We start from the raw sequence: 25,931 nt of genomic DNA on the forward strand, positions 1-25,931 counted from the left end.
TGTTTGCTCGCTAATGCAGGGTAGAGAAAAGCACCATTTTACAAGCTTGATGGGATAATTATTAGAAGTGAGTAGGATGTACATGGAACATACTGCCAAGAGAAGAAAAGTCTTTTAGATCAGTCCAGTCTGTTCAGTCTTTAACCAAATCTTTTTTACAATAATTTATCATTGTGAGGTTGAAGTGGAGAGGACCCAAACCAGGACATGTGGGCAGAAACAAATGAGTCTTTATTTGGCTGAACCACAAAGGTTACATGAACCAGGAGTCCAGGGAACACAGAACACAAGCAGGGAAATCAATAGTAGGATTTGACAAAGGGAGACGTATGAATATACTCTGGGGAGTAATTATGGATTAGAAATATGAGGCGATAGAGACACAGGTGCATGTGATCCACACAGGTGAAGATAATCAGACAGATGGGAAGTAAAGACTGGAACAAGACACACAAGAAAATCTACAAAAACAAGAAGGCTTGATATGACAACAAATACAAGAGAATGGAAACTACAACCACAACTGACCGTGTCAGGCTGCAGAAACCCAAGAAAGAAGAGGAGCAAGGAGAAGAGCCATCATGGAATGACAGGCCCCTGCCTGGTATTTACCACCAGCAGACAGAAGAAGTGGCTAACAATAGGAACGAGAATGACCGAGCCAAGATCTGATTGGACTTCGAGATACAGACAAAGTGGTGATGGCTAACCAACCGGACATAGTGGACAAGCAAAGGAAGACAGCCATAGTGATAGAAAGTTATAGTTAATGACAGCAACATCAGGAAGAAGGAACACGAGAAGCTGGAAAAGTACCAAGGGCTGAGAGAAGATGTGGAGGGTGAAGGTAATAGTGGTCCCAGTGGTAATCAGAGCACTCGGTGAAGTGACTCCCAAGTGAGGCGAATGTCTCCAGCAGATCCCAGGAACAACATCCAAGATCTCTGTCCAGAAGAGCGCAGTCCTGGGAGCAGCAAATATACAGGACCCTCAAGCTCTCAGAGGATCTGTTAGAGACTGTTAGGGGATCCGAGCTAGAAGGATAAATCGCCTGCAGGGATGAGAGAGGAATTTGGTTTTTTTTAATATGTATTTCCCATTGGGATTTTGTTGAGACACCTGGGGGAATTCTAAGTTCTGGATTGGCCTACAAGAATACATCATCCCAGCACACTCTATAACACATATTGTTTTTAGGATTGTGAATCTTCAAAAATATATAACAATAACATAATTATAAAAATATCCCTCATTTTCTTAAAAAAAACAAAAAGCTTACACCACAGGAGGTTAAATAAAAGTGGACTATTGACACTTAGGAAAATATTTCATAAGTGTTATTAATATAAAGTATCCAAATTTAATTCTGCTAACGAAACTAATGGTGAACAATCAATACGTAAAACAACAAATGCAGTGGGGGGGAAATTTAATGACAAATCATTTTTTGTCTTAAACTTTTTGGATAAAATGCTGTTTCTGAAGGCACAAGTAGCAACAACATTTACGCTAACCTATGATTATTGTGTATTAGATGGAACAAAATGCTTTGTTGGAGCTAGTACAATACACAAAAATAAATATATAAAATTATTCAAACAAATCTTGTCCAGAATACCTCTGTTCTGCTCCATTTTCATGGAGAAAACTATGAGTATTAGCTTTGCTCGACAAAGATGCTTTTTCTTTTTTTTTAATTGAGCCCTCTTGGACACAATGAAGTGGTTTCACATCTTGCCTGAGTGATTTTTTTCTTTTAAAGAGGAAGCTGAATAGAAAAAAACTTTTTTACCTGTTTTTCCATCTAGGTTTTCTTCTCTGGCTCCAGTGAATGTCCACATGTGGTGTGAAATTAGAGTGACTGGATATCCAAGAGCACTGCCAGCTCGCTGAGCATTTCGCTATCAGATGTTTCTCCAGAATAGCGCTTTGTCATATAATTTCCACTTTGCACTTATCAGAAATACCTGACTTAATTTTCTGATAGTTTTAACTGGCAGTCAGCTCCTGGGGGAGCACTGTGCTGATTGCTGGAAGATGTGAGGCTTTGTATTTCTATCCTTTAAGAAGGCGATAAGTCTCTGAACAGCACAGCACAATACAGGTGGACTGAAGCACTGACTCTTATTGGTTTCAGGAGGGTGTACTGTGCAATCCCTGGGAATGTACAGTACAGCTACTAGGGCTGTGCGATATGACCAAAATCTCATATCCCAATATAAGAATTCTATCGTCCTGATAACGATATAAATCACAAAAATGTAACATTTTCTGTAAATTCTGTGAATCTTGGGCAGCTCGACTTACGGGAAGTGTTTCCAGCTGCGCGTCATGTAGCTGGAGTCGAGTGTTTTAACAGATGCATGAAACTATACATTTTTAGACATAAGTTGTAACAGTCGCCGTTTTCTTTGTGAGTATTTATTACACGGCGTGCTGCAGGGAAAAGCCTATTCTAACGTTTGAGTCTAAGGTTTATTTTTTAGCACCTGGCGGCTCTTTGTTACTTCTCATCCGTAAATAATCTGCTCTTTCACGTGGTTTCGTTTATTTTGGAAAGTCTCAACAGGATCTTGAGCTTTATTGTGAAAGGTTTATGTGGAACATAAACAAGTGGACACGCGACGCGATGGTGTTACCATTGTTGTTGCTAACCACAACGCATAAAACAGGCGCTTGTCAGTCTGTAGTGTGGTTATATAAAATATAAGAGAAAGAGAGAACTTCCATCCATCCATCTTCCTCCGCTTTATCCAAGGCCGGGTCGCGGGGGCAGCAGCCTAAGCAAAGAGGCCCAGACCTCCCTCTCCCCAGCCACCTCCTCCAGCTTATCCGGGGGAACACCAAGGCGTTCCCAGGCCAGCCGAGAGATATAATCTCTCCAGCATGTCCTGGGTCTGCCGCGGGGCCTCCTCCCAGTGGGACATGCCTGGAACACCTCACCCAGGAGGCGCCCAGGAGGCATCCTTGTCAGATGCCCGAACCACCTCAACTGGCTCCTTTCGATGTGGAGCAGCAGCGGCTCTACTCTGAGCCCCTCCCGGATGGCCGAACTTCTCACCCTCCCTTCGGAGGAAGCTCATTTCTGCCGCTTGTATCCACGATCTTGTTCTTTCGGTCACTACCCACAGCTCGTGGCCATAGGTGAGGGTAGGGACGTAGATTGACCGGTAAATTGAGAGCTTCGCTTTTACACTCAGCTCCCTCTTCACCACGACGGACCGGTGCAGCGTCTGCATTACTGCAGCTGCAGCCCCAATCCGTCTGTCGATCTCCGGCTCCCTTCTCCCATCACTCGCGAACAAGACCCCGAGTTACTTGAACTCCTCCACTTGGGGCAGGAACTATCCCCGACCCGGAGTGGGCACTCCACCCTTTTCCGGCTGAGAACCATGGCCTCAGATTTGGAGGTGCTGATCCTCATTCCCGCTGCTTCACACTCGGCTGCAAACCGTTCCAGTGCGAGCTGGAGGCCCTCACCTGATGAAGCCAACAGAACCACATCATCCGCAAAAATCAGAGATGAGATTCTGAGGCCACCAAAGTGAAAGCCCTCCGCCACTTGGCTGCGCCTAGAAATCCTGTCCATAAAAATTATGAACAGAACCGGTGACAAAGGGCAGCCCTGGCGGAGCCCATCACCCACCGGGAATGAGTCCGACTTATTGCCAGCAATGCGAACCAAGCTCTTGCAACGGTTGTATAGGGATCGAATGGCCCATAGCAGTGGGCCAGACACCCCATACTCCCGCAACACCTCCCACAGGACACCCCGGGGGACACGGTCGAATGCCTTCTCCAAGTCCACAAAACACATGTAGACTGGTTGGGCAAACTCCCATGCACCCTCAAGTATCCTCGAGAGGATAAAGAGCTGGTCCAGTGTTCCGCGACCAGGACGAAAACCGCATTGTTCCTCCTGTATCCGAGGTTCGACTAGCGGACGAACTCTCCTGTCCAGCACCCTGGCATAGACTTTCCCAGAGAGGCTGAGGAGTGTGATCCCCCTGTAGTTGGAACACACCCTCCGGTCCCCCTTCTTAAATGGTAAATGGTAAATGGCCTGTATTTATATAGCGCCTTACTAGTCCCTAAGGACCCCAAAGCGCTTTACATATCCAGTCATCCACCCATTCACACACTGGTGATGGTAAGCTACAATGTAACCACAGCCACCCTGGGGCACACTGACAGAGGCGAGGCTGCCGGACACTGGCGCCACCAGGCCCTCTGACCACCACCAGTAGGCAACAGGTGAAGTGTCTTGCCCAAGGACACAACGACCGAGACTGTCCAAGCCGGGGCTCGAACCGGCAACCTTCCGATTACAAGGTGAACTCCCAACTCTTGAGCCACGATCGCCCTTAAAGATGGCCCCTGATCTCCACGCAACATTGCAGAGGCGTGTCAACCAGGACAGCCCTACAACGTCCAGAGCCTTCAGGAACTCGGGGCAGACCTCATCAACACCAGGGGCTCTGCCACCAAGGAGTTGTTTAACTGCCTCAGTGACCTCGCCCCCGGAAATTGGCGGGTCATTCCCCTCATCCCCAGACTCTGCTTCCTCCTCGGAAGACGTGTCAGTGGGATTAAGGAGGTCCTCGAAGTATTCCTTCCACCACCTGACAATTTTCTCAGTCGACGTCAGCAGCGCTCCGCCAGCACTATACACAGTGCAGGTAGAGCACCGCTTTCCCCTCCTGAGACGCCTGACGGTTTGCCAGAATCTCTTCGAGGCAGTCCGAAAGTCTTTTTCCATGGCCTCTCTGAACTCCGCCCACACCCGAGTTTTTGCTTCAGCCACTGCCCGAGCCGCATTCCGCTTGGCCTGTCGATACCTGTCGGCTGCCTCCGGAGTCCCACAGGCTAACCAAGCCCGATAGGACTCCTTCTTCAGCCTGGTGGCTCCCTTCACCTCTGGTGTCCACCATTTGCACCAGGTCTGTCCAGCGTCCTCCCCCGCCACCTGATCCAACTCACCACCAGGTGGTGATCAGTTGATAGCTCAGCCCCTCTCTTTACCCGAGTGTCCAGAACATATGGTCGCAAGTCTGGTGATACGATTACAAAATCGATCATCGACCTACGGCCTAGAGCGTCCTGGTGCTAACGTGCACTTATGGACACTCTTATGTTCGAACGAGGTGTTCGTTATGGCCAAACTGTGATTAGCACAGAAGTCCAATAACAAAGCACCGCTCGGGTTCAGATCAGGGAGGCCGTTCCTCCCAATCACGCCCCTCCAGGTCTCGCTGTCGTTACCCACGTGAGCATTGAAGTCTCCCAGCAGGACAACAGAGCACCTTCCAGCACCCCCCCCCCCAGAGACTCTAAGAAGGCTGGGTACTCCGAACTGCCACTCGGCGCATAAGCGCAGATGGCAGTCAGGACCCGTTCCCCGACCCTAAGGCGCAGGGAACAAACCCTCTCGTCCACCGGGAAAAACCCCAACGTACCGACAGCAAGTCGAGGGGATATTAGAATACCCACCCCAGTCCGCCGCCTCTCACCAGGGGCAACTCCAGACTGAGACAGAGTCCAGCCCCTCTCCAGGAGACTGGTTCCAGAGCCCAAGCCATGCGTAGAGGTGAGCTCGACTATATCTAGCCGGTACCTCTCAACCTCACGCACTAACTCAGGCTCCTTCCCCACCAGAGAGGTGACATTCCATGTCCCTATTGTCAGTCTTGGCAGCCGGGGGTCAGTCCGCCAGGGCCTCCGCTCCTGGCCGCCACCCGACACACAATGCACCCGACCCTATGCTAATTGCAGTATAGGGCTAATACCATGAGAGTGGAATTGCTCATGTAACAACTTTAAGAAGAAAGTAAATTACAGTTATGGTTTAGTTTTAGTTCAAGGCTATGAAGATCTGAGAAGGTCACAAGAACAGTTTTGTTTTCAATCCTATCCGTTTTTACTCAGTAAAACATCATTGTGGTAAAACTGAAAATATCTGATGAATGCCTGACCTGAATTTAGCTGCTGTTGGACGGAAGGAGAAATGATTAATAACGGACACAACAACGCGAGTCCGTGTTTATGAGAGAGAGAGGTTAAAAACACACAAGCACACACACATACACACATACTTGTAGAGGAAACAAATGATGAAATATGAACTTGTCAGACAGGCGAGACCCATTACTGATGTTGATTAAAGAGGGTAATAAGAGAATTTAGGGAGGTTGTAGCATCTAGATCTCTTTCTGTTCTCCACTCTCCGAGTTATAACTTATGAACATTGACTTGCTGCCTTTTCACATATCAGTAAGGGCATCTTTAATTAGAAAGTTTGTGGCTCTCAGTGTTCAGCCGGAGTCTTTATTAAGTGATTTTTTTTTTAATTTGAAAGATGACCAAAGCAAACTGCACATGATGAACCCGACAACGTGCTGATATTATCAGTTTGAAGAGTTAATTTTCACCTGAGAAGATCACATTAGCAATATTATTTAATTTTTATATGATTTATTTTGGAAATGTTAGTACTACGGTTGCATTTACATTTTTGATATATAAATAAATTATGATTGAGTTAGAAGATTTACACTTTATATATTCATTTTTTCAGTGTTTTTTCAGTGTTTTTTTTAATTTCCTTATCCATATTTCCATATTTATTATTTTTGGGCTAGAGTAGCTTTGCATGATTTACAGTTCATAATAATCCTTTTTTGTTATACTTATTTCCTAGGCATTTGTGAAACAAGGTGTTTCAGCTTCTTCCCCTTCCTCTAAGCTCATTTTCTATGGAAAGGCTTGAACAGGTTTGAACAGCTGGAGGGAGGAGTTTCTGTGCTAGCAGTCAGAGCCTTTGATTATGGTTGACTCGTCGGTCATCGCTAGCGTGAACTGTGACGTCAACAGGACCCGGCTGTGACCGGCTTTGAAGTCACAGAGGTTTAGACCTTTTTCAAAATGACACAGTAAAAATGTCTCGAAAGCCTGTGTGATGCTCCAGATGGCTTTCACACTGCCTCTTATTGGGTTGTGTTTAGGAAGTTAGGCTGATGCGTGACTCATGAGAAATGATAATGGGTTGGTTTAGGCACAAGTAGTGACTCAGAGCAACATTAAGACCAGAGTCATTTAGTTACTTTGTGTGTTATTTTAAATTCAACTTTAAAAGTCTTTATTTGGCGTTTTGCTTTATTTGATTGTTTTATACACTCACAACTCTCAACTTTCACATTTCTTTATACACAGTCACTCCTGTAGAAGAAAGAAGTGTACAAATGTCTTTTATGGCTTTTGATTGTACTGGATCTCAAGGACCTAGTGTCTTCAGATGTGTTCCTTTCTGCTGCTCACAGTAGTACATATTTAAGGTGGAGCACAGGTGCTACACTTTAAATATGATACAAGAGAAAAACTTCTGGCTGTGCCTGTCACCATTTATACTCACTGGTTTTCATGCTGTCTTCTTCTGCTCTGTTATATGAGAATCTTTATGCTAACGCACTGATATATCAGTAAAATGCTGTATTTGCACTGAACCACAAGTAGAAAAAAAAGAAACCTGATCTTTCGCCTGGACAGAAATTAAATAGACTTTTAGTTTTAATTTTATTTATATCACACCAGTTTGCAACAGCAGTCCACTCAGTGCATTTTATATTGTAAGGTAAAGACCCCCGTGAGCAAGCAAGTGTCAACAATGGGAAAGAAAAACTCCAGCAGAGGTAGGCTCAGGGAGGTGCAGCTATCTGCTTTGACTGGTTTGTTGGGCCAAAGTTTCATTATTTGAAATTTTGGCTGTATTTAATATAAAAAGCTCCCATTTTTTCTACAAATATGTCAAAAAGTTGAAAAGAAAAACAATAAAGCTAAACTAAGTATTTTTTGTTAGCCTTTACTCAGCATATGTGTGTGTGTGTGTGTGTGTGTGTGTGTGTGTGTGTGTGTGTGTGTGTGTGTGTGTGTGTGTGTGTGTGTGTGTGTGTGTGTGTGTGTGTGTGCGCTAGAAATTGCAATTTTATGTTTACATATTTTCTTGATGGTATCTCTTTCTGTGTTGAATTAATTTGGTGAAATGCTGTGTAGACAGAACTCTAACACAAAACACCTGTGTAAAAAAACAAAACAAAAAAACAATAATGTCATGTTGTATCACAAGCAGAGCAGACGCCAGCTGCTAGACTCTTAACAACAACCCAAATTAGTCTCCGTCTTATCAGACTTACAGCCACCTTAGTTTGTAGAATGAACCTCCAAACAAACGTTCATCAGCTAACATCATTTTCCAGGTTAGGCAGATAATTTCTCTTCAGCTATAACATATTAATCCTTACATTTAGACCTGAAGTAGATCGTTTTTTCCAATGGAATTTCAGCTCCCTGGTTCTCGTCAAACTATTTGTGCAGTGTGCTAGGTTTGTGACTTTTAAAACATTGGTCAATTTCAGAGGTTTTACTCTTTATGTCATCATTTGAAATTCAAAGGCTGTCAAATTTAAGTTAGCTGGAGGCCAAAAGGTCTCACAGGTTCACCTCCCCCATTCCAGACATTGGGATTTAGCTCCTGTGGCCACAGACAGCTGAAAGGAGAGGTCTGAACATCGCTTCAGCTAAAAAGCTCCTACAAAAAGTGCAAATAGCTGTCCATTTATGCACACTCGATCAAACAAAAGTGGAGCAACACACACTTTTTTATAACTTGGCTTAATCTGCTTTAAACTAGTGCCAGACTGCCTGCTGACTCAGTGTCAGAAAAACAACCCATGCACGTAAGGAAGCTGCAGTAGTCACTTCGGGTCCAGTTAGACAGCAGTGTGATTCATGCTCTTCTGTTCCATTAACAGCACAAAGTTTACCCTTCACTTACAGCTGCACAGATTTGACTTTTCTTTCTGTCACACACATAACTGCCCCTCCAGCCATCTAAGAAAAATAAGAATTTATGGATTTTCCCCAAAAGACTCTTTTGTTTTTCTCATAAATAATTTAAACTAAATGTGAATCTTCATGTATTCTGACTTAATTAAGATATTAAACAGTAGCACATGAACCTGTTTTCTCCGCAGGCCGTTCCTGGTGCTGCCCCCGCTGATGGAGTGGATCCGGGTGGCGGTTGCCCACACTGAACATCGACGGAGCTTCTCTGTGGACAGTGACGATGTGAGGCAGGCTGCCAGGCTGCTGTTGCCCGGCGTGGACTGTGAACCCCGACAAATAAAGTAAGAATACGATGCCAATAACAACATTTACTGCACAAACCTGCTGGAGAATGAAGCTCAGTGTCATCCATTTATGAAACCTGTAAGCCTGCACATGGACGTTCAGTCAGCAGATGCTGCATTAGCATAAACTTCAACCAAGTCTCGTATACCAAACACAAGAATGACTTGCAACGATCGCTCACACTTTATTTTAACACAATCTCATCCACAGTGTTAGGACATGTAGATGAATATGGAGACTGATCAGCAGCTACTTGCACATTTACTTTCTGATTACAGATTTGAGGTCAGCTGTTTACATGTAACCTGACTTATTACATGGTGTTTACATCAGACAAAACATTTTAAGAGAGCAGTTTGACTTGAACAGACCTGATCAATATGTCATCCATTCATCCTCCTCAGTGTCCATCTTTGTATATTGAATAGCTTTTCAGTAGAATAGTTGCGATTATTTTATTTTTCATTATTGAAAGGTGTGTTTTGCGATCACCCTTTGCGAATTTAACAAAAGCTGTCACCACCAGGGGGCAGAGTTTCATAAGCACGGTGCTGTTTTCATTTTCTGTTTCATGCTGTCTCTTTCCACCTTTTGCTGTCTACTTTGGAAAGCAGGAATGTGCTGCTTTGCTACAGACAGGGGAAACACTGGTTCTAGATCACCACACAGACAAAACATTATTACAACCGTGTGCAATGGCACTGCAGTCCCGTTGCCCATGAAACGGTTGCTTTGAAGACGTGGACCCGCTTTGCAACTACCTGACGTCAGTTGCCGACTTCAGAACAGCTCAGTCTGCTGTAGGTCTGTCAGTTTGGCTGGCAAATACATGCACTTTATCTATGACAATACAGCAATTAATGGATAAACCCCCACACATAAATTCATTTTAACTCTTATATTGTGCAATGAAACCATTTTATCTACAGCTTTATATAAATAGGCAGCATTTAGGGATATTTTAAGCATTTTGACCATCATAATCATAGTTTTTTGTTATTGTTGTTGTTTTTTGGGTGGAGGGGGTAACCAGATGTGGCTGAACTATCTTACAAGGAAAGTTACTAATCAGTGGAAAGAAGCTTGCTCATTTAATGTTAACCAAAACTGGAGCACAGATTCTTGGATTCGGTTTTAAACCATAGTATTTTTCAGATAATTACAATTAAATTGTTTAAGGGGCACAAACATAGATTAGAAGGCCTCTGTGATGAATAGCAACCAGCCACACCCCAATTATACACAACTTTAACCCTTTAATACAATTTAATTTGTGTGAGTTCATTCATTAAGTTTATTTTTTATTTAATCTTGAAATGGGAATCTGTGGGGATTGTTATACATTTAAAGCTGGGCTGCAGTTTTTGACACTTTTACATTGGCTTCATTGTTTTCACCCACTGCGGTTGTTGCTGAGTGGAGCGTAAAGACTGACTGCAAGGGATGGCAAGGACAGCCGGGAGAAAATATGGAGCCAAACTAAACAAATGAGTGTGATTAATGGAATAATGTGGGGATTATAGACAAAAAATGTGCGCCGGCCTTTAGTTCACAGGAGCACACCCTGTATTGTTTTATTATTAATGACAACATTAACAACATGTTAACATTTCATCGTAGCCCGACAGTGAACTGAATTTAGCCTTGCACTGTAAAATTTAAAAGCTTTTTCATGAGGCTTGTCAGTTGCTGTGTTTGTCCTTCTTTCTTGGACAGCAGTAACCTATAAATCTTCTCTCTGTATTTGTTTCTGACTCACTCACAGTCTCGCCTCGCTCGCCCTCTCTTTCTTCCCTCATTTGCAAACACTCCACAGCGGTTACAAAGCCGTGCACCATATTTACCTCGTCGGCGCTCACTCTGTAATCTTTCTGTAATTTGTCACAGAGTCACCGGGTTAAGAGTCTTTTCACTTTTCATGTATTTGTAAAGAACTAATAAATGAACTACTTTGAGGTGCCAATTAATGCATCTCTTTGCATATGTCAGATTTAACTGTCATGTATATGTAGACCAACATCCGGCAAAGGTTTCTCTGTGGAAACTGCAGTTGTGACAGATGCTTGGATTAAGAGGCTTTACGGGGGACGTGAGTGGGTAATAATGAGTCACAGCAGAAGCCTTACCTGGAGAGAAGCTGCTTAAGAAAAGTACCGAATCAGAAGCAATCAAAGAGAAGTGAGTGTTGACAAACTCAGATATTAAGGAACTGACTTTCAAATTGAAGCAGATCAGTACTTATAAAGTTGCAAGTTTGTTTCCTGATAAAGAGAATTTGAGTTATGAAAGCCTGATCAGCAATCGTTTTCAGCTTCCCTCAGCATGCCGTGGCGATGTATGTGCTCGGATCTCAAAATCCATTTCTGACATAAGCTTCGTCTTAATCAAAGTAATAGATCTGCTGTTTCTGTCTGCAGAGCCGAGGATTGCTTCTGTGCCACCCGAAAGCTGGACGCAGCCTCCACAGAGGCCAAGTTCCTGCAGGATCTGGGCTTCAGGATGCTCAACTGCGGTCGGACGGACCTGGTCAAGCAGGCTGTGAACCTGTTGGGGCCCGATGGCATTAACAGCATGAGCGAGCAGGTCTGGCACCTAACACACCCACGGTCACCTGCACACACACTCACATATACATAACAACTTTAAAATCCTACATTTGCAAAGCTCAGGGTTTGGAGATACAATAAATTGTGGATTTCTAGCAAGTACCTGGCAACCCAGTGCAGTTCATGCACACATGCTGAGCACAGGCTGCTCTCTCGCTGAGTAATGCAGTGTGCTAAATTCTTATGCCACGATACAGTTTTCATGCATCTTTCTTTTTTTTTAATGCAGAAGGAAAATAATTCACATTTTTAAGAGAGTTTTTCTTTCTTTGTGTATGTTTTCTTTGTTTGTGTGTACTGCACTAACCCTGCACAAATGTCCTGCCGCTTCTTCTCAAAGTAATAACTCAATTTCAAACTCCAACCTTTCAAATTTCACACACTGCAGTTTTGTCAAAGCAGATGCCGCCTCTGGGATACTTATAAGGTGTCCGCCAATGAGGGCAGGAGTGGTAAATCATCACTGTCACCAATGGGAGCTTCATTTTCTCTCTGTGTTTACTTTCACTTTTAGAGAGATTTAGGTACCAAAAACTGCTTGGAGTTTTTGGGTTAAGAAAACATCTTATGACAGTAATAAAGGCGTAATGACCAAGCATTCATTTGTGATGATTTGGGAGTGAGACCAGGCTCGAAACACTCATCCAACAACAATCAGATGAACCCACACTTTACAGAAGTGCAAAGATCTCAATTATCCATCCAGTCTCAAAGGCATTTCTTGTCATTCTTTGGCTGTGTGCAGGCTGGATGAGGACCCAATTGCAAACTCACGGAGGCAGGAATGAACTCAAAATTCACAGCTTTATTGCTGGAGAGCAAAACCATACAAACTAAACTGGGAAACTATAACGTAATAGACGGAGAAACACACGGCCATGAATGAGGGAGAACGCGACACAGAACTGAGGGAGACGCAGACATAAATACACAGAGGGTTAACGAGGGAAGTGGGAGCACACGGGGAACACAGGTGACACTGATAATCATAACAAGACACGGCAGGATAAACGCAACACTGACGCGAGACTGTCAAAGTAAAACAGGAAGTACACAGAGGTTCAGACAGGAGGAGAGAGAGCACGGGGAGAGCACAGACATAACGGGCTGGGGAAAACATGGAATAAAACACAAGGAGGGGAAACGAGGGCTCACAGATACACAGGGGGTAATCAAATAAGGAACATTTTAACAGAACCTAGGAACCAAGGCATAAATAAAGAACAAAATACAAAACACTCGAAAACTAAAAATACTGGGCCAACATAGCCCAGGACCATGACATTTCTTAGATCTTCAGGTCTTAGCTTAAAATGAGGTTGCACCTAGTGATAATTGACTTTATTGATTAACCTTTCACTCGTCTAAATTCTATATAAAACCTATAGTAAGTCAGAACCTTGCCACAGGTTTTAAGCCAGATCATTATATTTCAGTAAAAAAAAAATCATACATTTTATCACATATCTCAGCGAGCTGCGATTAACCACCGCCTAGTTGCCTAAAAAATCAATTGTAGATTGCTGATTGTTTTTCTGTCAATCAACAGACTGATGATTCATGTAGGAAACAATTAGTATTTGAACGGCAATTCGCCGACTGTGTGCAAAAAACAGTCCAAGTGATTTGGCACTTGGACATAGGCAGTGGTTCGTTGGGCTTGTTTCTGTGATATCTGACACGTTCTCGCTCTGATCAGTGTCTGGAGTTCATGACAGATTAAACACCTTGGTGTTTTGATCCACTTCTATCCGACAAAGATTGCAGACGGTTGCGACCGGATGGTGGGTCAGTCTGAAGCAACATTTAGACGTTGACATCAAGTAACGTCTACGTGAATGCCAGGATGCAGGGTTTCGCAGCAGAACGTAGATGATAAATGTTTTGCACTTGGTCCACCAGTGGTTTTAACTGGGGATTAAACTGGAATCTGTGTATTTGGTTCAGTTGTGCACCCTTAAGCACCATCGAGTGGATCCCAGTGATGCAGTCCTTTCAATCAGCCCTTGAAATATTACAAAAACAGCTTCACACATTAAGTTCCTTATTATTTTTAGTTTTATTAACGCATGTGAGCATTTGTCTGTGATGGAGAGCTACATCTTACATGGTGGTTTGTTATTTGTTGGCAACGTAGATGTGTTAGTTCTTGGCAGTAAAAGGACCGCGAAAGCTGCTTCTCTAAGCTGCTGATGTATCACAGATATGTGGTTCTTGCAATAATCCTCATTTTTTGTGTATTTTTGCTTTCTTTTTCACTTTTCCAAAATGTACTTGCCCTTCATGCCTAAACATGCTGCCTGCAACAACTTTCACTTGAGGACAGCAAAGGGATAATAATGAATAAAAGAAAATGGAATGGTCAACTAAACCTGCTCATCATATAAAACCACAATATTTCAGGTTATAACAGCTGGCAGAGCAAAGTATGTTTAAAACAGAAAAGAATAGCAGGGGTTTTATTTATTTATTTCTCCCTCATCCTCCTCCAGATCTAATATATCAGGTGAGCGAGGTGAAGACATCAAGTCCTTTGCATCTCCACGTCATGCACTGTGACTAAGCCTCGCCCTCTTTAAGACCTCAAGGATCTGATTAAAATCCCTCAGTTTTACTAAAGCTAAAGATGCTGTAACCTCTGACTCACTCTGACTTCAGCAGAACTGTCTCAAAAGTACATGAAATTATTGTTATTTTCTACCTTTTTTTAAACATATAATTAAGATGAAGTCATAGTAGGATCCTTAACTTGACTTAATTCGACAAACATTTCTTAAAATTTGCACCAACTCCTCTTGGCAATGAAAAAAACATTTTTTTTCCTCTTAATCCTTTCAGCACAAAAATGCATATTTCACAGGTCTGCAAAGGAGTGGTCTCATCCCCACAGCCCCTGCCTCATGTGCTGCTATTAATTGCTCATTAAACACCACAACATGCTGGCAGTGGCCCAGCGGGGACATGAATGTTACCGCATGGATAACAAAGAAAATACAAATATAATAATCAGTGGACCGCGACCACATGCAATGTAGTAACATTGCGGCAGTGGCGGCAGTGAAGTAACAAATAAACCTGTTACGACCCCAGCTCACTGGGGTAAGGGGGAGGAGCATTAATTAACCAGATAGTTTATTTTATAGATTTTTCTACTGGCAACAAAATTTTAGAAGCAAAGCAATCACAAGACGAATAAGAAGAAAAGCAGAAGTGTGTCACAGTTATTGTTTGTGGAATTTTAGTTGAGGACCAGCTATTCAGGACAAATATATGTGCTCACAAATAAGTCTAAAAGGTAACAAAAGTACAACAAAAACACAAGAAAGTGGTAGAATCCAAAAAGGTAGAGGGGTAACAAAGGAAAGACAGCATATATAAGCATGCACTGAAGGCTGATGGGAACATAATTACTGGAAGTGAGAACAACCAGAGAGTTGGAGAAGACACGGGAAGTAAAACTAGCGCAGGAAATACTAAACACAGAGACAAGATTAACACTCGCCATAACGACAGAAACGAGGGAAGAATTGAGGGAAAAGGAATGAACAGGAAGACAAACTAAGAAATCAAAATTTACACTAAAACAATCATAAAATGTCTCCAAAAGTGAACCAGAAATTCATTCTTCCACTTTGAGCAGAGACACCTAGACCCCCCCCCCCCCCCCCCCCCCTTTGCTCAGCCACCTGCGCCAACTCTTCTGGGGGACACCAAGATGCACCTAGGGATGGTCCAGTGGACCATCCCTAGGTGTTTTGGGTGCCTCCTTTCAATGTGGAGGAGTAGAATCTGTACTCTGAAACGTTCCTGATCTCCTCACCATTTGTCCCTAAGAGAGACACCCTTCAGATCCTCATTTTTCCAGTCACTACCCAGAGGTCGTGACCAAACAAGTATCCAAAACTCACTCTAGAAAATATAAGAACCAAAACTTCAAACAATACAATAAATAAATACCCAAGTTTACCTGATGTCCCTGACCAATGGTCGTACACTCATTGCCGCCTACCTAAAAAGAAAAAAGACAGGAGGCAGTAGCACCTCTCAGCCTAGTGCCAGGGATGTGTGTGAATGAGAAATGCCTCAGCTAAGAAGAAGCAACACCCAATATCAAGTCACCTTGAACTTTGCAGTGTGCAAACAGGAGGTATGAGTCCTTTTAACAGCTTTCATGGTGCTGTGGATGGAGCCGGGGGCTGGAGAACCGGATTAATCAAAGGTGGCAGTAGGCGGGATGCAGGAGGAGCAGTCAGGTGAAGAAGAGCAAAGAAGCAGATGTGGGGGCTTACACACACCACCCAGCATACTGATCACTTAAATTACTCAAGCAGGGAGGAGAGGAGCGACTCAGGGCTGTAGCAGAGCGGCATCCAGCTACAGATTGTGCCATGACCCTCCTGTTCATCCTGAAAGTGGAAGGAGAAAGGATTTCTCTTTTGTTGTCTGCTACTGCAACACTTTTCCTGCTCTGAGCACTGACAGGTCAGGTCAGTATCTTAGTCCCACTACAGCCAAGTGTCACTTGGGAATCTCCACCCTCGACGGTTCGTGGAAATATTGGCTATTCCCAGTGCTGCTAAGTGGAAGTTAATTGTGCAATCTGACTTTCCGCGGTCAATAAGCTGTGCCTAGTTAGGTTTTATTAAGATGTGCTTGGCAATTCTTCACTCAGACAATCTAAAAATAAAGTCCAGGTCTGGTTGATTAATGTTTGCTTAAACACATTATATATTGTTTATAAGATATTACAAAAAAATGTGAAAAACAGATGCTTGTTAAATTGACAGATTGTATTGACTTATGTTTTCCTTCCTCTCCCCTCACATAAATACGAGCCTGTGACATGCAGGCTTTTATCTTCTTGTAAAGGAGGCTAAATGGAGCAAAAGACCAGACAGCGTTACAGGAGCAATAAAGTAAAAGCTGGAGTCTGTCATAACAGCTAAGAGACATTTTGAACTTATCACGATGCTCATCGCGGTCCGCCGTCTCTCGCCCTTTAGCCGTCTGCTGATTAAGTAGATTGCTGTCCAGGAAATGTTTAAGAATGAATCACCACAAAGGGAGATCAGTCTTCAACATAAAGCGCTGTGGTGTGTTATGAGTGAGCCGTAAAAGGCCTCTGTTGAGCATAATGGCCCAGATCAGATATATGATTGAAGTCTGTTTTATGGAAGCTCATTTAAAACAGTTAGAAAAGTCTGATAAATGCGAAGATCTCGGTGCCTCGTTTACAATAAAGGTCATTTTTAAGTTGTTGCTGTTGCTGATCTTATGCAATTCTTTGCAGTAGCACTTAGATGAAGCAGCTTCATCCTGCAGCATAATGTGTGTGGGCGTGTCAGAATACTCTGTGCATATGGAGACACGCAGAGATAGAAAAAGTTATGTTAGGAGTTTCACAGCCCACCTTTGTGCTTTTGCCCTTGTTGGGAAGACACGGTTATTTTAAGGGAGTAATGAAAAGGTCCAGTAAATAAGAAGCTGCGAGAAACTGACGGATATTGTGTGCTGTGTGTGCATACTTATTATATCTCACTGCATTTTACAGAACGGGATCGATTGGTAGCCAGCAGTGAAGAAAATGGTGATCTTCTTCTAATAAACGAGCTAATGTTGTGGTTACGGTAGTCGTCATCATGTTATTATAGGAAGAGTCATTTTTATTGTGCCTTTCTGGTCTGACCATTCAAGGCTCTTAACACCGAGAGTCACTTTCACTGATTCACACACAGATTCATACTTTACTTATTCTGTGCACTTTAAGAGCTTTACCTGGAAACCGTTTCCAGGTAACCCAGCAATGATGATCTTGGACTGAGCACAGAAAGAAACCAGCAGACCAGCAGATAAAAACCAACCACTGTGCTGCAGCACAGAGGTGTGCTGTGAGAAATGATCAGGTGTGCTGTGGAAGACTATCTGGTTCCACCTGATTAATACTCTTCCATCCAAGTACTAACCAAGCCCAACCCTGCTTAGTTTCTGAGATCAGTCGAGATTGGGTGTGCTCAGGGTCGTATGGCTGTAAGCTGATTAGTGCTCTAAGTGACCTGCGTGAGTAACGGACATAACAAATACATTCTCTTCCACTAGAGGGCATTACAACTCCTTGCTCTAACTAACTGGGTTACCAACTGCCGGTAAAACACAAGAAGATGAAGAAGAAATTACATATTAGTCATAGGAATGAATAAATATTTGAAAAGAAAAAGTAGTCAGTCAGACCTGGGTCCAAGAGAAAATTCCCACCCAGATGAAGGCCCTAGCATGAGTAGTGGTGAGAAGGTAGCAAAAAAGGTATACTGGGGACAAACCGAGCCGATTTTGCTATGCCTGGTGTGCGGGGAAAAATAATCAATATGCTTTTTGTGACGTTTTTGTTTGGTGGTGTGCCCTGTAATTTTTCTAATGTGAAATAGTGGCTCCAAAAGGTTTGGAATCACTGCACTAGAGCAAGGGTGTCAAACATATGGCCCTGGGACCAGAATTAGCCCACCAAAGACTCCAGTCTGACACTGGATGGCTTTGGAGAATGTAAAGGAAGGTATAGATTTTGGACTTTTAACTAAGCTTTACAGCTTTTCCTACTTACAAAGAATTTCCTCAAGACTGTTCATACTAAAAACCAAGGTTACAAAGTAATAGATAAACATTTAAATAGCAGAAAAAATCCTGGTTATTTAGAATTTTATGGTGGGTCAATAGTTAAATAAAAAGATAAGAAAAGTTAACAAAAACCTTCTGTTATAATCTCAGAGCAGTCTTGACAATGAGGCACCAGAACTTTTTCTTTAATTTTGCACATTTGTTCACGCTGCTTGTGGCATTCATGTGCCACATAAATACTGCTGCACATGAAACAGTAGCAATTGCACTCAGTGGCCACTACAGGATTTTGCTCTGTGCTCTACCTTGGAAATTGATTGAAAAACAGGACAAAGAGCCAAAAGCTTGACCTTTCAAACATCACTGAATCCCAATCGAAGCTAGAATCTCCAAGATGTGCACACCCGCAAACGAAAAGATCCCCTGCCAAGGTTTTGGTACCAGACACCCCGTGAATCCTTACAAAGAATAGAGCAGTACGTATAAGGTGGTGTACATGAATAAGTTTAAATGTTTGTTTTTGAGTTTGACTGAAACTAAGTACAGCAGTTAGTCGTCTGAAGTGGTCTCTTGTTGAACAGCAAACCTCTCGCCTCCTATTAAAATATGCACAACCCACACAGCTGCAATAGCTACATTTACAGGAATAACACCAGATTGAAATAACCTGGAATTATTTCTCAAGGCATTTTGTTAATAGCAGTGAAATCAACATTTTTGCATGAGAAATAACAAAAGTGTGTTTTCAATGTAATTCCTTCTCTGTTTGGTAGAGGTCCTAACCTCCAGCAGGAGTACACTTACTGGATGATGAGCAGCAAATCAGAAAAAGGACTCCAATCGAGTGATTTGATTGTAATCATTGAACACATCCTTAGAAATTTCCCTTGAAGCAAAATCTATATCACACATTTGTGTGAGAAGTTGGCCTTTAGATAATTAAAAAAGTGAAATGATGCAGAGCTCATTTCACAGATCCAGCCTGATTATTCAGTGCATGTAAAGTATTAAAGCAAACTGACCCAGTAATAAATGGTCCAGTCAAATCTCTGCTTAGTCTTTGTTGCCATTCAGATCCTTTGTTATTGTGGGTTTTTGTACTTTGATTTAATTTGGCTTTGTATGTTTTTAACAGGTTTGCTTACCAAAAAAAAGGAGGCTAGCAAGTTCCTTCACAAACACTTCTGACACGTAGTCAGATTCATATATTGCTATGGCATTGAAATCCTCATTCTTGTTGAGAGAAAGTAATCGCTGTTAGCATCCTTTAGCTCATTACAGTTACTTTGTTCATTAGAGATGTTTATTATTAAATCCCATTTAACTATTGTTACAATAGTATTTGAGGTACCATGTAGCCAAAAAAGGGTTGAAGTTTTTTTTTCTAACAGTGAGTAAAGTGGGTCACCCAGTCGTAGGCTTCAAGAAGGCAGATGCCTTCACTTCTAAGACTTTAACTTAATCTGTTTTCAACCACCTGTCAGTTCATTGTCAAACTTCTAATTCTGTGCCTTTGGGTTTCCTTAATGCAACATTTAATTAGCATTTTAGTGACAAAGTACCAACGTTTCAACTATCTAGTTGTTGAGTTAAAGTGAAGTTGAAGAATTTGGAAGTAGTCTTCCTTCTTCATTATTCCATCCACTTTGTAGAACAGCTGACCTGAGGTTCACTGTGAACAGTGATGCTGGTGTTCCAGCAGTTTCCAGTACATGCTAGGCTTGAACCTAGGTGTTTCCCAGATTGTTCCTGAACATATAAACCAATTATCTAACAGATGGTGACTTTTTAGGTGTTTTCACAGACCTTGGTAAAGTTGTGACACATCAGAATAACTTTAGTTTCTGATGATTTAGGAATCTGCAGTTGTTTCGAAATGCCCCCAAGAGACCTCTCCAACTTGTGTAAATAGTTATCTTTCTTAGACTTTTCCATCCACTTTGTTTAATGTACTGGTACCACTGTTACACTGGCCTTCTTAGACCTTCGTTGAGTTTCTTGGACTTGGTCACTTGTTGTGAGTATGGGTCAGTTCAGTGAGTGCTGTCAAATAAATCCTGTTTATGGTAGCAAAGAGGCCTTAATAGGCCTTGGCCTTGTCTGGTTAAAATGCATTATAGAACCTTCAACACCATAACTCACAGGGTTATGTGTCACAGTAATTATTAAATGGTCAGCCTATTTCGGGGGGACATCCAGAGAGCCAAAGCTTATTGTTCCTTAACCTCCTAAGACCCGAACTCTTCCATGGCATGCATTTTTAATTTCTCTTTGATATTTGGGCATATTGGGACCCGATGAATGTAAAAACAAAGAATCACCAGATTTTTATATTTTACCCGATTTTTGTTCGTAAGAAAAATGAGATGATGTATGAGGATATTTGTTTTAAATTTTGATGGAACAGTGGCAGTATAATGTCCTCGTAAGTGGATATCAGGCCCTTGTAGAGCAAAATTTTGTATTTTGGTCTAAATAACCCAACAAGTGATGTCGACATATGTGGACGCCAGGTCCCAGGAGGTTAATGTAGGAGGGTGGTGCACCAGTCAGCATTGGTTCTTCATAGAAGGAAATGACTGTGTACTGAATCTACAGATGTGTTGAGAGGAAAGAATGCCCACTTTTCAACTAAATTTAGACATAGTAGGACGTCTTTTCAGCGACCACCAACGATTCCTTTTCACCTTTCACTCTTTAAACAAATCTCCACCTTGTTTAGACATCTGGAAAAATCATCTCTTCCATCTCTTTCCCAAGCCTTTTTGCTGGGTGGAATCTCTGCTACCATTCAACAGCTTCCCATTTTGGTACTATGTAGAAATATGTCATCCTCCCCCTTTCTTCCCCGTCTCATCCTGCAGGGAATGACCCCTCTCATGTATGCCTGCGTTCGTGGTGATGAGGCCATGGTCCAGATGCTTCTTGACGCCGGAGCGGACATCAACAGCGAGGTCAGTGTCAACTGTCCGCTAGTCAAATGCAGCAGTGTCACAATGATTGCACTTTTTTTTTTGTTCTGGTCTAACATGTTTGTTCACATTTGTTTCTGTAAACAGTGAAACTATGAACCCACTTTGTGTTGCTCTTCCTTCCCCCTCCCCCTATCGTCATTGTCTCACCTGCTCTCAGCATGCTCTCTGTTCCCCCGGCAGCTCATTACACAAAGCGCACCAATAAGCAATAAGCGAGTATCGCTGTTTTAACACCGATACAGGAAAATGATCCACTTTGAGGGAGTTATTTCATTACATTTTACACTGTAAATCCAGCAGCAGTTTGCTTATACCACATCAATAATACATTTCTTTTATAATTGTGTGCACTTAGTGTAACTTGCTACCACAGACTCTGCATGAAGCTTGAAAATCATTGCACCTATCTGTTGTACTTAACAGTGCACTGTTAGAATTCCTGTTTTTCTGTCTGTAGTGTGTGCTTGTATGTGTGTAATCGCTTTAATTTTCAGTTAGAAAATGCAAAAGTAACACCATTTATGGGCTCTCCTTCACCATAGTGACCTCATTATTGATCACTGTGATTGCTCCATTGCTTTGATGCTTGTGTTAAGTGTAGTGTTGACTCAGAAGCAAAGCGATACCTGTAAAATCAACCGGTGGTTTATAGAATAAGAAAGATGAAGCTAACATAAATTCAAACAAAGTGAAAACACCTCACTACTGGAGCCTCGCTGTAAAGTTTTATGCAGAGGCTTTGAGATATTATATCTGTCTGACATTTCAGCTATAACACCAATAAACAGAGACGAGCTGAATGCTGTTTGCTCTCCAAAAACCATATCCTGCTTTAACTAGAGCAACTGCCCCCAGAATGCGGCTCGGGAGGAATTTTGGTGTGAATACAGCTGTGAAATTTTCACAGTTATAAGAAAGAGCAATTTTCTGTCAAAAAAGTTCAGTTTTTCAAATATTCTGTCCTCTTTGTCTTGTAATACAGATCACTTGTACCTGCAACCCAAAAGAATCTAAAACAGACTCAAAAGTAGCATTTCTCCTATCATCCATATGTCCAGATTTCATGTTTTGTCAAAAATTTTGAGCTATTTTTCCCAGAACTTTCATTCAACAAGTCTCATTTTGACATAATAACCCCAAATTTTGGCTTATGGGTTGCAAAAATGTAGTGTTTAGGTTCTGATTTAGAGCCTCAGACATGAGTTTACGAGCAGCGCAGCTCTTCATCAGTCAGCGGTACACGTTAAATCAAATGATGTCCATTGGATAGAAAAAAATACAAAGGTTCACAAATCAACATGCATGTCTTAAAGTATGGAGACAATAAGGCCTTGTACTATGAAGCAGGTTCATCAGAAATCTGGATAAGTGCCCCGAAGAAGGTGGTTATCAACTGCTGCATCAACCCAGGTTTTATCACTGTAGTACGGGGTGGTGTTGGCACCATCACACCAATTACAAACAGAGAAAGGTGTACTCACACCAGAGAGACTGAAGAAAAGCTCATAGCAGCAGGTTTTAACCATGAAAAAAAGGGCAGTCTGAGACGACATACCTACGCCGTGGCTGAAAAATCCTCCACATCATGCAAACATTGAGTCCCTAGATCTAGACGGTTATTCATGCAGCATGTGGAGTGTTTTTCAGTGTAGACACATTCTTCTTATGTGTTTTGAATTGTAACAATAGATGACGCAAATTCTTCAATCCAGATCTGGAGTGACTCCAAAAACATCTCACCAAGACCCACCTATGGTAAAAATTTACATACGAATCCATCTGTAACTCTGTGAGTAATCCTCCTAACAAACAGACAGACCGAGCCAATCACATAACCTCCCTGTGGAGGTAAAAAGTTGAAAAAACAGTGACCTGGATAACCCCGATAATCCCGAGTTAGACGTTGACATTTTGCTTTGAGCGTTTCAAAGCTACACAGTTAAATTCACCTCTGCCGCTTTTAAACTGTAACCGTAATCAAGACCAAATCTGTCTGTGTGGATAAATACATGCACAGAAAAGTAGACCTAAGCTTCTAAGTAAAGTAAAAATGAGTTAAGTTCTTCTCTGCAGTGACAGCCAGTGACTGACTCCGTTTCTGCTGGAACTGACTCTTATTATAACGTCATAAATAATTAATTCCTGTAAAAACATAAGCTCTAACAGTCCCGCTGTTGTTTAGCATCAAACCTCAAATGAAACGTGGCGTATTATTTAACATCTGTTTGTCCTCCAGGCGACATTTAGAAATAATTTCCTTAATTTACTCGGTGAAAAAGCAGCTTTAGAAACCACAGAACAGCATAAGGCTGGTACGGCTGTTTGATTTTATTCACTCGCTGCTTCGCTCGTGAGTCAGCACCGCCCCTCTCCTCGGCGTTAGTTGTCAGTGTTTGTTGTCAGTGTTTGCTGTCAGTGTTGCGCTTTTTCTCTCTTAGTTTCATCCCCCTTTGAAATGAAACGCTAATAAAGGGTGGAGCTGTAGATACAACAAAGTGTGGTGAGAGAGCCTCGTCCAGGCAGATGCTCTTTGACGTTTAGAGTGACGATTGAGATGAGAGGCAGGATTCAAGCTGCTAAAGATTTTCTATGAAACTCAAGAGGAAAATCTCCCTGTGCCATCCTGCCCTCCTTTGCTTACACTTCTCCCTTCTGCATACTGCTTCTCACTCCTCCTCTTTCCCCCCATCCCCCGCCCTGAGCTGTGAATGTTAATGGCTGTATATATAAATATATATATATCTCTCTCCCTGAACTTCACCTATGACTTCCCAGGTGCCAAGCACAGTAAACAAGCACCCCTCAGTTTATCCTGAAACGCGCCAGGGGACGCCACTCACTTTCGCCGTGTTACACGGACACGTCCCTGTCGTGCAGGTAGTGATGTTTATGACCTGTAACCATTAACCTGTGGCCCTTGCCCTATCCTTTGTACCAAAATGAGGATAATAATGATGATGGTGATTATTATGATGGTGCATCATAATAATGATGATGCCAAATGACCTTTCTTTCTCCTTCTTGGTCCTTTCTGTGTAGTGTTTATCTCAGTTATGTGGAGAGGGCTTGGCTCAGGATTATGTATAGCTCCTAAAATTAAGTGTAGGTCTGACCCAGGCCCCTGTTTCCACCCTAATCTGAAGACTGATCCTGAAGTAAGAAGTAGTAAGAACCTTGAAGAGCAGCACTGATGCACAGCCCCCCCAGGGATGCCAAAATTTGAGTGTTTTGTTCAGTTTTAATATATAAAACACATTTTGTTGCAGTCATTACTGTGTGAGCTGACACGGGCTGAAAGCCTGATGAATACCAGCGCCTCCAGGATTTTTTCAATTATTAATCTGCATCAGCGCAAATCAGAGTTTTGGAGATATAAATTCTTCGTCTTCAGCTCAACACAGACGAATAAGACCCCCACACAGCATAATGATCAAGCATAGCTAGAATGTCAGTGACTTTCTGAGCTGGTTTAGGTTTCCACCAGTTGAGGTTTTTTCCTCTTGCCAAGCCTGACTGTAACATCCCCTCTTCTCCCTCTACCTGTATTTTTTTTTCTCCCTGCTCCCCCCCCTTTTTTTGGTTTGTTTTCCTCTTCCTCCCTCCCCTCTCCCCTCCACCTCCTCTGCCTCCCATCTCTGCCACAGTTGTTGCTGGATAATAGAGCGAATGTGGAGGGCGCCCTGCAGGATGGGGCGGAGAATTACACAGAGACCCCACTTCAGCTGGCCGCCGCTGCAGGTAATCACACACAAGCAGCAAAGGCTCATCTTTAATTTGGGCTTCCGATGGATGTGCACACTTAACCCAAGTATTCTTATTCCCGACCGATGCCCCGTATATGGGATTAGTCACGACATGTTTGACTGCAAGCGCACCAGAAGGCGTTCTCACACAGTTGTAATTAATGCATCACTTTCAATTACTATCTGGGATTCCAGAGTGTAGGGAATTTTACATTTTAGTTCTCAGTAAAAACGAGCTTCAAACTCATGTTTTATTTTTCTAAGATCTGAGGATTTATTTATTTAACCTAAGGTTGGCTCAAAGAAATAATTGTACCTGTTCCAGATATAATCCAATATATGAATAATAATAATAATAAATATGGATTGCATTTATTTATTTGAGACCCTCAAAGCGCTTTACAGATCCACTATTCATTCACTCTCACATTCACACACTGGTGGAGGCAGCTACAGTTGTAGCCACAGCTGCCCTGGGGCAGACTGACAGAAGCGAGGCTGCCATATCGCGCCATCGGCCCCTCTGGCCATATAAAAATCCACAAACTGTAAATAAAAGATGGACATAGCTACTGCGACATCAGCCATTTATTTATGGGCTTTTTAAAAAAAATTCTAATTCAGATTTTTTGTTTCTTTTTCTTTTTTATGTGATTGTGACCATTCCTGGACAGAAGTCTGGATGGGAGACTAGCTCCTTACTAGCCAGTGGTAGCTTACTTTGTTAGCAAGGTGTACCAGTAATTTACTGTTATACTAAATTGAATGCCATTTTTAGCTAGGAAAAGACATGAATAAAACAAAAGTAACTTACT

General features: G+C 42.4%; 1 protein-coding gene across 2 annotated transcripts in view; it reads left to right on the forward strand.

Annotated features, from left to right (window-relative positions):
* Positions 1–25,931, forward strand: part of LOC102778455 (ankyrin repeat- and BTB/POZ domain-containing protein 3-A) — a 249,547-nt gene that overhangs the window by 200,199 nt on the left and 23,417 nt on the right. The window contains exons 4-8 of one of the 2 annotated variants that reach the window (XM_006780877.3): positions 9,027–9,179; positions 11,601–11,766; positions 21,263–21,352; positions 24,149–24,250; positions 25,018–25,111. In XM_006780877.3, the coding sequence (XP_006780940.1) occupies positions 9,027–9,179; positions 11,601–11,766; positions 21,263–21,352; positions 24,149–24,250; positions 25,018–25,111 (605 nt within the window). The remainder of the gene's footprint in view (positions 1–9,026; positions 9,180–11,600; positions 11,767–21,262; positions 21,353–24,148; positions 24,251–25,017; positions 25,112–25,931) is intronic. The other variant, XM_035908257.2, reaches the window with a different exon arrangement.

The sequence above is a fragment of the Neolamprologus brichardi genome, chromosome 17 (genome assembly GCF_056152115.1).
Source record: "Neolamprologus brichardi isolate AB-2024 chromosome 17, ASM5615211v1, whole genome shotgun sequence".
Lineage (NCBI taxonomy): Eukaryota > Metazoa > Chordata > Actinopteri > Cichliformes > Cichlidae > Neolamprologus > Neolamprologus brichardi.